Source organism: Ananas comosus, linkage group 21, assembly GCF_001540865.1.
Source record: "Ananas comosus cultivar F153 linkage group 21, ASM154086v1, whole genome shotgun sequence".
Taxonomy (NCBI): Eukaryota; Viridiplantae; Streptophyta; class Magnoliopsida; order Poales; family Bromeliaceae; genus Ananas; species Ananas comosus.
In genome coordinates this window covers 5,318,207-5,331,603 of record NC_033641.1, presented here as the reverse complement: position 1 = coordinate 5,331,603, position 13,397 = coordinate 5,318,207, and the positions used below count along the sequence as shown (strand labels likewise).

General features: G+C 42.8%; 1 protein-coding gene across 6 annotated transcripts; it reads left to right on the top strand.

Moving 5' to 3' along the window:
- On the top strand, positions 1,892–11,685 carry LOC109726310. 6 transcript variants are annotated; one of them, XR_002220482.1, is made up of 7 exons: positions 1,892–2,548; positions 9,240–9,289; positions 9,405–9,570; positions 9,796–9,855; positions 9,964–10,041; positions 10,116–10,161; positions 10,936–11,685. XR_002220482.1 is itself a non-coding variant. In XM_020255846.1 (6 exons), exons 1-5 carry the CDS (start codon positions 2,396–2,398, stop codon positions 9,997–9,999), a joined length of 465 nt encoding a protein of 154 aa, XP_020111435.1. In that variant the 5' UTR covers positions 1,892–2,395; the 3' UTR covers positions 10,000–10,041; positions 10,116–11,685. The 6 variants fall into 6 exon arrangements, 4 of the variants coding, with proteins under 4 accessions (XP_020111435.1, XP_020111434.1, XP_020111438.1 ...); XM_020255846.1 differs by having other exon boundaries at positions 10,116–11,685; XR_002220483.1 differs by lacking the exon at positions 1,892–2,548 and having other exon boundaries at positions 9,793–9,855; positions 10,116–11,685.

Sequence of the window (13,397 nt, the reverse complement as noted above, 5' to 3'; positions counted from 1 at the left end):
AGAATTATCTAGATGATCGATAATTCTCATTGGGCTGAGTTGGAATTGTTCTAATCCATTGAAAGGAGTTTCAGTGATATTGTTGATAGTGATCAAAATATATCTCACTACCAGATAGAATAGAACCTATGGGGTCACACACATAAGAGGTTGTGATTGATCGGATAGCTAGATCGCGATTATTGAATCGCCGGAGGACCTAATTGTCAATATGTTGATAATTGGACTAATTTGTAATTGTTACAAATTAGTGGTATTAAAGTGTAAATGTTACAAGAGAGGACTTACTAATAGTTAGTAAATTATAAGAGGACTTATGTGCAAATGTTGCATTATTAATTTGATAAGATCAAATTAATATAAAATTCAAGTCGAATCAAATTAGGATTTGATCGATCTAACCAATTAAGGAAAAGATAAATTTAAATCTAGATTTATACTTATCCTTAATTGTCATTATATTATTAGGAATAGGATTATATTCCTATATATAATATACGGGAGTTTTTAGAAAACCCAAGCCGTCATCTATCCTCTCTTCTCTCTTCCATCTTCTAGCAACAAAGACGTCCTTTTGCAAGGGAGCTAGCACCCCGGTGAGGACATCGATCAAATCAAGAACCTCGTGTGGATACCTATAGAGGCCGGACGCGTGTGCGGCTTCAAGAGAACCCGATTCCACGATCATCAAATTGAGGGAAGGATTTATCCGCGAAAAAGGTAAAGATTCGATCTTGTTTTTCTTCTTTAATCTTAAAACATGAGGGATCCTAATTGCGTGGTTTTTGAGATTGGATCTCGAGAGTTTTCAAAAATCAAATTTGTTTGATTTTCTTTTCCGCTGCGTTTTACCGTACGCAATTTTCTAACACATGGCTCAACTGTTTCAACGAATAGTTTGATCGGTCGAACTAGTGACATCAACATGATATCACAAGCAATAAGTTATTAATTTTTTGTGTAAAATAATAAAGTTAAAGAAGATAAATAAATATAGGGTAAATTGCTCATTTGGTTATCAAACTATGAGGCTGGTAACATTTTGATGGTCCTCAAATTTTAATTTGTTATAATTTTAGTTTTGAATTTTTAAAAATATTGCAATCAAGTCTGTAACTCAATTTAGGTGATTAAATACTGATATATTTCTAATCTCTACAAATTCTTGGATGAGAATTTATAATGATTATAACCCTTTTTGGTTGTTTTTTTTTTTTTGTAAACTTCAAATACCATCCCTGTGGTAAATGTCACATCTGGACCCAGTAGAAGCCTGCACAGTGTGTGTCCAGACTCGTCATATGCCAAGAATGTATAAAGCGTCTACAACATCAAGATAAAACAAAACGCGAATACGATAATATCTAACATGATATCAGAGCAAGATACATAATCTACTCTAAAAGCCTACAACATCAACATCCACAAACTATACAATAAGTGTATACAACTGAATCCATAAGACAACTAGTAGATCTCTAGACAAATTAATACATGATACATTTTTCAACTGTCAACAAAAAGAAAGATGATAATAGGTTCACTATGATAACACCGCAGAGGCTCTAGCTAGACACTAACCTCTTACCACGATCCCTAACCTCTCCCGCTGCGGAAGACTCTAAAATAAAAATAAACAACCAATGGGGTGAGAATTATTAACGCCGAGAGTAGCGAAATACATCACTAGGTCAACTGAGGTATATATCTATAACCCTTATGAAAGCCCGTGGTACTTTGTCCACGTGGCAACATTACCTTAATTTAACTTTGGTGGACCCTACCTGTCAGCCACTCTAATAATAATAATAATAATAATAATAATAATATTAGTTTTAGAAAATCTAACCCGCCCCTACGCCCTTCCGCCTCCTCTTCTTTCGTTTTTTTTTTATTTTTTATTTCCCCCAAGCCGCCCTACGCCCTTCCGCCTCCTCTCATTTCTTTTTCCTTTTTTTTCCCCAAGCCGCCCCTACGCCTCCCAGATGGGCTCTGCAGGCGAAGGCGGAGAAGTCGACGGCGTCACACCCGGCGGAGAAGGAGGCGGCGGAGCAGCACAAGCAGGAGAGGATCGACGAAGCCGAGGCCACCAAGCGGGAGGCGGTGACGGAGCGCCACCACGACGCTGCCGCCGCTGCCGCCGCCGCCGCCGCCCGCGGTGGCGGTCATGTTATCGGGTGCCAGGCGTGGCGGAGTCGCAGCCGATCGCCATCGCGACGGGGATGGTGCGGCCGTCGGCGGCGCACAACCCCCGCGTCGGCAGCGAACACCCGGAGCCCCGTGGTACCGGCAAAGGATACACTTGAACTGAACTAAGGCGTCGGTTCCGGCTGGGGAGAGAATATATAGGAAGAGCCAAAGGGAGAAGAGAAGGCCTACGCCGACACCTAAGCCGATGCCGACGTCAGGACTCACCAGAATGCTGGTCTTCCTCGGCGGAGCGCTCTCCGGCACGTTGGTCGAAGTGGCCCTCGCTGCCCAACATGCTACAGAAGAGCCCCGCGGCGGCGGCGGCAACAGCACCGGCAACAACCACTTGGGGAATGAGACGCCTGTAAGGGTCCCTGACGATCCGCAACCGCCTATGATGAGATCTCGCTGAGGCCGGTATGGCGGAGAGGATGATGGGAGCTTCCGAGCCAGGGAACTCTTCTAATTGCAGGTAAGGTAAAGAATTGGAGAAATTGAGGGTGAAGAGAAGAGAGAATTGGGAAGAATAAGAAGAGAAGAGAGTAGAGTTGAGAGGGTTAGGGATAGAAGAGAGATAGAGAAGAAAAGAGAGATTGAGGAAGAAGAACTTGTAATATATTTCATCATGTCCCCTTACATTACAGTTCACGATATATATATACGTCTAACCTATCAGTACTGAAATGAAATTAACAACTATGTGGGGGTGATAACAGCAAAAATGATAAATAAAGGTGTTGGCTCGCTGGGCTGCTATTGGTGGTTGATGGGCCTCCGTCTGAGCTTGACTGGTCCAATACTGCCTGATAACGAGTAATAGGATCTCGGGTCCCCCTTCTCTGCACTATCCACTACCCACCGGGTCGCGGGCTCGCCTTTTCCCTCCGATCCGCGCTTCGACCATTCCGCTCCATCAGGCCGAAGTATTACTACTTCCTCTGCTCCCTAGATTCGTTCGAGATCTTCCCCTTCTCCCTCTCCAACGATGCCCTACTCCCCTCCATGGCTCACCGGAACCCCTCTTCTTCGCTGGACCATCTTGCCTAGCCGGACTCGCCTCCGACGCACCGCTCACCGGACCCGCTCGCCGATCACTCCGCTCCACCTTGCTGCCAGCACTTATCTCTTCTACTTAGTAAGCTACCTTCTTCCCTTCCTTCTCCTACTAATTACTACTCTTGTTATTCGCAGGCCTTACACTCCCCCCTGCTTCGAAAAAATCCGTGTCCTCACGGATTCACTTCCGGATCGAAGTCCGGAAACTGAGACTTTAGGAACCAGTAATCTTCCCAGGTGGCCGACTCTTCGTCCAGGTTCTCCCACTTCACCAAGACTTTACTTACCGCTCGGTTGCCCTGTCTTTCCATGCGCCTGTCTAAGATCTTCTCCGGTTGTGCTAGGAGCTGGCCATCTTCTCCGACGAGTGGCACGGTCGGAGTTGTCGGTGAGGTCGCAGGCGGGCTTCTTTTCAGCAGGGACACGTGAAACACTGGGTGGATTTTGGAACCTTCTGGTAACTGCAGTCGGTAGGCGACCTTTCCGATCCTCTCTGTTATCTTGAATGGCCCATAGTAGCGCGCTGTAAGCTTCAGGTTGCGCCGAACCGCCACGCTCACCTGTCGATATGGTTGCAACTTCAGGTATACATATTCCCCTACATCATACTTCTTATCTACTCTCCTCTTATCAGCATTTTGTTTCATCCTATTCTGTGCCTGTAATAGTTTCTCCCTTAGTAGCCGGAGAATCTCTTCGTGTCCTTTGCCCCACTCCTGTATCGAAGGCGCAGTCTCCAGTCCCAGGTTGACGACCAATCCATTTGGGGGTGGATGTCCGTATAGGGCCTGATAAGGTGTCATTTCCAGAGAGCTATGGTAGTTGGTATTATACCACCATTCTGCAAGGGTTAACCACCTGTGCCACTTATGTGGCTGCTGGAAGCACATACAACGCAAGTACGTCTCAAGACAGCGATTGAGCCGTTCAGACTGGCCGTCGGTTTAAGGGTGATAAGCTGAGCTCATCAGTAGCTTCACCCGCAGGAGCTTGAACAATTCCTGCCACATTTGGCTCGTAAAGATCTTGTCCCTGTCCGTCAGGATGGTGCGAGGCAACCCGTGCAGCCTGTAGACTGTGTCGAGGAAGGCCCGCGCTACACTAGATGCCGTAAAAGGGTGAGTTAGGGAAATAAAATGCGCGTACTTGGTGAGACGGTCTATCACCACCAATACAGTATCCTTGCCCTCCGATTTCGGTAGAGCCTCGATGAAATCCATGGTAATCTCCTGCCAAGCTCGGGCGGGTACCGGCAGCGGTTGAAGAAGCCCTGCGTAGGGTTGTCCATCCACCTTGTTCTGTATGCACACTGCGCAGGCTTTAGTGTATTCTTCCACCTCCTTCTTTAGACCTGGCCAATAGAAGTACTGCTTAGCTCTCTTGTAGGTGTGTCGGTTGCCTGAATGACCTCCAAGGGCTGAGGAGTGTAATTCTTGTATTATTTTCCTCCGAACCCCACCTTGGTTTCCAACATATAGCCTCCCCTTGTACCTCAGCAATTCCTGGGAGTACACATACTTCGACTGTGGATCCGGTTGGAGTAACAGCTTAGCGATAATCTGTTGGCATTTCTCGTCCCCTTTGTAGCTCGCCACCACGTCGGTTACCCAACTAGGAACCACAGTAGTGATCGCCGCGCTAGCCCCTTCCTCAAATCCTCTTCTGGATAGTGAGTCCGCCGCCCTATTTTCCTTCCCTGCCTTGTATTGTATTGTATAGTCTAGCCCCATAAGCTTGATCATTCCTTTTTGCTGGACGGCCGTCGTGATTTTCTGCTCCAATAGGTGTTTGAGACTCTGGTGATCCGTTTTTATTATGAATGGTCGGGGACTTAAGTAGTGCTTCCACTTACTGACTGCTAACAGTATCGCCAAAAATTCCTTCTCGTACGTGGAGAGACCCATGTTTCGCGGGCTTATAGCCTTGCTAATGTAAGCTATCGGTCTCCCTTCCTGCGAGAGCACCGCCCCTAATCCTTGTCCACAAGCATCTACTTCCACTACAAATGGCCTGGAGTAGTCGGGCATCGCCAATACTGGAGCTCGTGTCATAACCTCCTTTAGGTCCTCGAATGCAGCTTGTGACTCCGGCCCCCACTTGAACTGATCCTTTTTTAACAATTCCGTCAACGGCTTGCTTAACTTCCCGTAGTCTTTTATAAAGCGCCGGTAGTACCCTGTTATGCCCAGAAACCCGCGCAACCCCTTGAGGGAAGTTGGTGTCGGCCACGTAACCATCGCCTCTACCTTCTTGGGATCGGTTGCCACTCCCTCCGGGGTGACGATATAGCCCAGATATTCCACCCTCTGTTGCCCGAAGTAGCATTTGGACCTCTTCGCGTACAGTTGTTGCCCGCGCAATGTTCTGAGCACCACGCTCAAGTGCGCCTTATGGTCTTCGATGTTTCGGCTGTAAACGAGAATGTCGTCGAAGAAAACTAATACATACCTTCTAAGGTAATCCGCAAATACCTCATTCATGATGGATTGAAAGGTGGCCGGCGCGTTGGTTAGCCCGAAGGGCATAACCAAAAATTCGTAATGTCCTGCGTGAGTCCGAAATGCCGTTTTAGAGACGTCCTCTGGATCCATCCTGATCTGGTGGTAGCCGGCCCTCAAGTCAATCTTAGAGAAGTAAGCTGAGCCGCCCAATTCGTCCAGCAAATCATCAATCAGCGGGATAGGATATTTATCTTTCACCGTCAATTTGTTCAGCTGTCTGTAGTCGACGCAAAACCGCCATGTGTTATCCTTCTTTTTGACGAGCAGCACGGGTGAGGCGAATGGGCTGGTGCTAGGCTGGATGATGCCTGACTCCAACATCTCCTTGACCTGTCGCTCGATTTCGTTCTTTTGCTCATAGGTATAACGATAGGGTCTTATGTTCACTGGTTGGGACGCCCCTTGTAAGGGAATCCGGTGGTCCTGCCTTCTCGTCGGGGGTAATCCCTTCGGCTCCTCGAACACATCTTCAAACTGTTGTAGTATCTCTTTAATGCTCTCAGGTATTACTTGCTCTTCGCACTCCCCGATCTGCGCGATTTTGGCTATAGCGCAACAAATTCCTTCCTGGCAGTCTCTCTTCCACTCCTTGGCAGTAAGCATCTTTAGGCCTGTCCCCACTGCCAACCCTTTAAGGACCAGTTGCTGTCCGTCTTTGTCGAGCGACACCGTGTGATTGTTATAGTCAAAAGTAACCTTACCATACGTTTTTAACCAATCTATGCCCAATATCACACTAGAGCCTTCTAGCCGGATTATCCGCAAGTCAGCCTTGTAAGATCTGTCATTCATGTTCCATGTAAACCCGGGGCTCCTTAGTTTGCTCATGATTTTGTGCCCATTGGCCACAGTGACTGTCAGGGGCGCCGCTGACTCTATCCTTGCCTTAACTTCTTTTGCCACCCGAAAATCCAGGAAGCTATGAGTACTCCCTGTGTCCACCAGTATCTTTAGCTTCTTGCTCCCCACTTCGCCCTGAATTTGAAGCGTTTGAGGTGAGTTTTCCCCACTCAGCGCGTTAAAAGACAAACCCACCTCTTCTTTCTCCTCCGAGTCTGGATTATTCCCTTCCTCTTCTCCGGCCACATCTTCCTCTTCCCGTAAACAATCTTCATCATACACTTCTAACACATTATCCTCGGCGGCTAAGCTGAAAAGGGTCTTGTTTTTGCACTGATGGCCCGGATGGTATTTGTCGCCGCACTTGAAACACTGCCCCGCCGCTCTTCGTTGCTCTATTAGCCGCCTGTGCTCTTGTGCTTGTTGACTAGTGCCTCCAGTGGAACCCTGGGCTTGGGCCCTACCATACTCCTTTGGTTTATAGGCATTGAAGGATTGGTGACCACCCCCCGCTCCTTTACTGATGATCCTGCTCTTCCTTTGCATGGTAGTCAGCGCCCGATCATGTAGTTTGGCATGGCTGTACGCGTCCTCCAAAGTGGCTGGGTGTGATATGTCCATGAAGGGCACCAGTTCTTCTTTTAACCCATTGATGTAGCTTGCGATAAAGAACTCTTCCTCCAGACGCGGATTGTAGTGCAACAATTGTGATCTCAGCTCCTCAAATTTTTCTTGGTAACTTTCGATGGATCCTGTTTGTTTGTGGTTGCTAAATTCGCGGATGGCGTAACGCTCCCCCACGTCCGCAAATCGCTTACAGACTGCATCGGTAAACTCCTCCCAAGTCACCCCTGGTCTATTAATGAAGTATCCTTGCTTCCACACTCTTGCCTTCCCGAAGATGTGCATGGTCGCCACTCCTAACCATTGCTGCCGCGGAATCTGGTACAGGTCGAAATATTGTCGGCAACTCTCTAGCCACCCTTGTGGATCTTCGCCACTGAACTGCGGAAAATCCAATTTAGGATAGGGAATGAACTGTTGTTGGGGTACCGCGTGTCTTGCGGGCCAATGTTGCACTAGCTCCTCTTCCTCGAGATCGTGCATGGGTAGTGGTGTAGGCAGAATTCCTTTTCCTTTATTATCCCTGACATGTATTGGAGTGTTACTACTTCCAGGTCGAGCATGCTCTTGGCTTCTTCCTTCAGGTGGGCTCACTCTGGGAATTTGTACTGAATGAAGCTGCGATTGCAGTGCGGCAAACATCCTCAGCATCTCCTCGTGTTGCGATTTCCCTTCTTCCCTGGCTGCGGCTACCTGTTGGGCCAGTCCGGTGATCCGCGCCTCATGATCGGTATTTAAATGCTGCAACCTCTCTTCCAGTGTGTTAATGTGGTCGCTTAAATCCTTCATCCGGGTACCCTCCACCATGCTTTTACTTGCGGGTGTGAAAGTGAATCGGTTTTGACTTCTTTTCCCAATTGCCGCCTCGGTTTTGTTTAATTTTCGATTTCTCTGTATGCTCCCTGCTTGCTTGAACTGGAATGGATGTATGCTACAGTAACTAAGCCGGTATGCCTGTGATGTCTTACTGAGGCTTGGCGCTGCTCCAATTAATGGAACGGTGCTTTACCCCCTCGGATCCTGGCATATCGCTGATTGTCTCCCTCTCGGTAATGTGATGGTGTAGTGGTTTGTTGGGTATACCTGATGAATGCCGAGTATTCGATGAAATGTCAGGCAGAACTTGAAGCTAGATTGTATGTAAACTACGCCCGCGAACCCTCCCTGGGATCTCGCCGCTCTGATACCAAGTTGTAAGGGTCCCTGACGATCCGCAACCGCCTATGATGAGATCTCGCTGAGGCCGGTATGGCGGAGAGGATGATGGGAGCTTCCGAGCCAGGGAACTCTTCTAATTGCAGGTAAGGTAAAGAATTGGAGAAATTGAGGGTGAAGAGAAGAGAGAATTGGGAAGAATAAGAAGAGAAGAGAGTAGAGTTGAGAGGGTTAGGGATAGAAGAGAGATAGAGAAGAAAAGAGAGATTGAGGAAGAAGAACTTGTAATATATTTCATCATGTCCCCTTACATTACAGTTCACGATATATATATACGTCTAACCTATCAGTACTGAAATGAAATTAACAACTATGTGGGGGTGATAACAGCAAAAATGATAAATAAAGGTGTTGGCTCGCTGGGCTGCTATTGGTGGTTGATGGGCCTCCGTCTGAGCTTGACTGGTCCAATACTGCCTGATAACGAGTAATAGGATCTCGGGTCCCCCTTCTCTGCACTATCCACTACCCACCGGGTCGCGGGCTCGCCTTTTCCCTCCGATCCGCGCTTCGACCATTCCGCTCCATCAGGCCGAAGTATTACTACTTCCTCTGCTCCCTAGATTCGTTCGAGATCTTCCCCTTCTCCCTCTCCAACGATGCCCTACTCCCCTCCATGGCTCACCGGAACCCCTCTTCTTCGCTGGACCATCTTGCCTAGCCGGACTCGCCTCCGACGCACCGCTCACCGGACCCGCTCGCCGATCACTCCGCTCCACCTTGCTGCCAGCACTTATCTCTTCTACTTAGTAAGCTACCTTCTTCCCTTCCTTCTCCTACTAATTACTACTCTTGTTATTCGCAGGCCTTACAACGCCGCAGGGACTACCGTTGCTGCTGCGGCCTCCTCCCTCCGTCTACAGGTTAGCTATAAATAAGGATAAGAGTAAGAAGAATAAGTCGATCGAGGAATAGCCAAGGATCAGAGAATATATAGGATTTTTGCTAATTCTTGATCATGGCATCCCCACCCAACAGAGACCAGCAACGGGAGAAAGACTACGCCGATGCCGACGTTGGGGCTTATCAGAGCGCTGGCCTTCCTCGGCGTAGCGCTTATTTCCAAGTTGGTCGGAGGGGCCCTCCCCGCTCGACAAGCTATACCAAGATCGACACCTGTGGAAGAGGCCCGCAACAGCACCAGGTGAGATAATGGCACGGGGAAGGAGACGCAGCGACGACCACTGTTCCGGCCACTGTGGCCTCCTTCCTCTGTCGAGAATTCTACATAACTAATCAATCCCCCCATGTTTTTTCTTACTAATCACAAACTTTACGCACATACATGCATGCATCTTATTTTCAGTTTCTTGGTAATTACAACGGTGGTGCAATTTGATATATATATATATATGTATATATGTAGTAGGGTTGCAAAAGAAGGCAGAGGAGGCGAGGAAGAGGGAGGATCAAGAAGAAGAAGATAATAGTGAGACCCAAAATATTATTTTTTACGGGAATTTATTTGGAGATATCTTAGATTGACAATCCACCTTACAATATTCTCTAATTTCCTACTTTTTTTCTCCCCCTGTAGATGTGTTCGAGAAGATCAGTCTTCTGTGACGCTTAAGTTGTATTACCTTCAAAATGGAAGTGCAAGACTTGGATTCTGGTAACTGCTCATGAACTGATACTATATCTAATTTTTGAGATACTGAAAGTGTTATTTGCTTATGATGTTTTTAGGATTAGAGGGAGGGAATTCTTGCTTCCTGTGGGGATTGTTTTAAAGGTGATGTGTAACGAACACTTCTATCAGAGACATTTGTTTCCTACCTTGGTGGTACTCTTGATTTTTTGCTATTAATTATATCGAATTTTCTGTTTGGCTTTCTCTACTGTTGTTTTGTCAAAACCAATACTTAAGTGATTTCTTTGGAAATCTAAATGTGTTTCTTTTAAATGTGCAGTATTTTGAATCATGCTTCATTCTTTAAATTACATAATTTGGCTCCACATCTTTTAGATTTTTAGACTACATGTTTATTTGCTCTGTAAAATCAATTATCTTTGACTCTTTAGATGGCGTAACTTGGCTTTAGAAGAATTGAACTTTTCGAAAACATGATGTATTATAAAAGCATTTTGTAGTGGTTCTGCTCATGATGTTATTTGGTTAATATGAAGGTTGCAAGTAGCTTGGGTTCATCTGACTCTAAAGAGCATTTGTTGGCTTGAGTAGTATCATTGTTAAATAGTTCTTTTGCACCTTATCAAAAGTTGCTCTAACAATGCAATTTTTCGTTGCTAAGTTATCATCTCATTTTATTTCACTTTATATCTTTTCGATTGTTGTGATGATGTTTTTTTTTTTCTTTTATAATTAATTTTCAAAGTTGCTGCTTCACTTGATCTTTTGCTACTATTGTTTCATCTATTGTATATATGAGTTGGAAACAGATATTACAATTTTACTATTAATTCTAATTTATTTTTTTCTTCTTATGTATACCAAATACTTTTAATTACCTTCAATTTATTTACATACAATTTTTGACGAAATCAGGTTTTCTTTAGTCCACGTGGAGGTATTTCCTTAATTTGGGCAGGTATACTTTTTGATTAAATTCCATTTTCTTTTGTCGACATATCAGTATTTTCTTATATTTGAGCTTTTGTACGAAATACCTGTCAGTTTAACTATTTTGCTTAATTATAGGTTTGTATAGGATTTGTGTCAGCACTATGTGTCAGCTTAACTTATCTATCAGCTTAACTCATATTTTACAAAGTAAATTAACTAGGATGGCAATTGCGAAATAATTGCAACCAGTGTGTTCTGTATATTATTTTTTTCGATTGTTGTGATGGTGTTTTTTTGCTATTCCTGTTTAAAATTATTTACTATAAGTTCTGCAATTTATATATTCTAATTAATTTTGTAAGTTGCTGCTTCACTTGATTTTTGTACTACTGCAATCGTATATTTTTGGGACAGCCGGTTAGTAACATTTCTTAACCAACTTTTCCTATTAGTCTTATTTCATTCTTTTTTTAATTCTTTATTGACTATTGTCTTTTCTTTCATCTAACTCTTGCACTCTTTCCTCGACTTCTACAGCTCTTAATTTTGTTGTATCTATGGTCATTCCTGCTGCTGGTGCATTAACTGCTTATACTTTTATTTGTTTGTTATTTAAAATTTTATAGTTCTTTTATGTATTTACTATTTCGTCTTTCTTTAGCTTTTTTTTATAAGATCTCAAATATTTCTTCAGTTTAACTACGCATCAAATTTTATTCTTTTATGTTTTATTTTTCTTACTCTTTTTTTTTTTTCTCTATGTTGCAAGTATGATATGTTATTTACATTATAACGAAAATAATTAATTATTATAAGTTAAATATCGAATATTATCTACCCGCCGCATCGCGCGGGTCACTGCACTAGTAATACAATATGTAAGCAAATAAAAGGATAACAAGTAAATTAAACAATTTCATTACTGAGTCATATCTCTACTTGATAAAATTAAATACCATGTACATTATGTTCTAATGCCACATGTTCAGTTATATACTTATGCAGGTTTACATACATGTTCATCTTTACTGGGTTAATTACACCAATGGTCCCTAACATTTACACTGTTTTTCAATTTGGTCCCTAACTTTTTGTTTTTTACAATCACGTCCCTAATCTCTTAATTTCATTACAATTAAGTCTCAGTTGTTAGATAGGTGTTAAAATTAACGAAAAATGCCACGTCAGCACCACGTCAGCGCCACGGAAGTGTCGTGTCACCGCCATGTGGCGCTATGTCAGCGAATTGCAAAAAAAAAAAAGGGTTGGGGATCAAATTAAAAAACGGTGCAAAGGTGGGGGACCATTGGTGTAATTAACCCATTAAATTTATAAATTCAAAACAAGATTTTTAATTTAATATTTAAATTTTAAATTTTAAATTTTATTTTGGATTCAAATTTAAATTGGAATTTATATTTTGATTTTGTATTTAATTATAAATTTTTAATTCTAAATTTAAATTCACATTTCAAATTCTAAATTCTAATTTAATTTCAAACTTTCATTTGAAATTTCAAATTCAAAATGTGAATTTGAATTCGAAGTTTAAATTCAAATTTAGAATTGAAATCAAATCTTAAATTCAAATTTAAAATTTAAAAGCAAAATTTTGAATATGATTTTAAATTTAAATTTCGGTTTCAAAACTTTCATTTTAAATGTAAATTGAAATATATATCAAAATCAAAATCAAAATTTTCAGTTTGAATTCAAAATTTAGCTTCAATTAAAAATTTAAATTTAAAGTTTGAATTTAAATTCAAAATTTTATTTCAGCTTTAAATTCATATTCAAAATTCTAATTTCTCGTTAGTTTAAAATTTTAATTTTAATATTATTTTTAAATTTAAATTTAAATTTTTGTATTTTTATATTTAGGGACTAAATTGAAAAACGTGCAAAGTTTAGGGACCTAAATTAACATGCAAAAGGATGCCAAATAGGCGCTGACGTGATGATTTTGTCAATTTTAATCCTTTTTTTAACGATTGGAACGTAATTGTAATAAAATCAAAAGATTAGGGACTCAATTGTAAAAAAAAGAGGTTGAGGACTCAAGTGAAAATTGGTGCAAAGGTTGGGGACTAGGTGTAATTAACCCCATCTTTGCTATAATGCCACAAAAAGTAATTTATATCTTCATTGCTATTATAACTGTACATTTATACTAATCAATATAGATGTAGGTTTACTACCACTAAAGTTTTCAATACCAATAATGAGTAGCATAAAGTCCATTTTCTAGAAATCCATCAAAAGAGCCACGAGATAGTAATCCACTAGTATGTCCATCTACTATATATGCATTAACCACGGGTGATGTATAATGTCCAGTTAAGTCACATTTATCCAATTAACGAGGGCTTTACACGTGGTAACGTCCCGGCTCGTGCCATGCCGAATGGCACTGTGGTAGCATACACTCCCCATGGCAGTCCACT

What these genes read in the sequence shown, in the direction of transcription:
- LOC109726310 (XM_020255845.1), top strand. Translation starts at nt 2,396, where the DNA reads ATGCCGACGTCAGGACTCACCAGAATGCTGGTCTTCCTCGGCGGAGCG. An exon ending in ACAACCACTTGGGGAATGAG is followed by an intron (nt 2,549 to 9,239) that starts ACGCCTGTAAGG and finishes GCAGGCCTTACA; the next exon opens with ACGCCGCAGGGACTACCGTT. An exon ending in GAGGCCCGCAACAGCACCAG is followed by an intron (nt 9,571 to 9,795) that starts GTGAGATAATGG and finishes TATATGTAGTAG; the next exon opens with GGTTGCAAAAGAAGGCAGAG.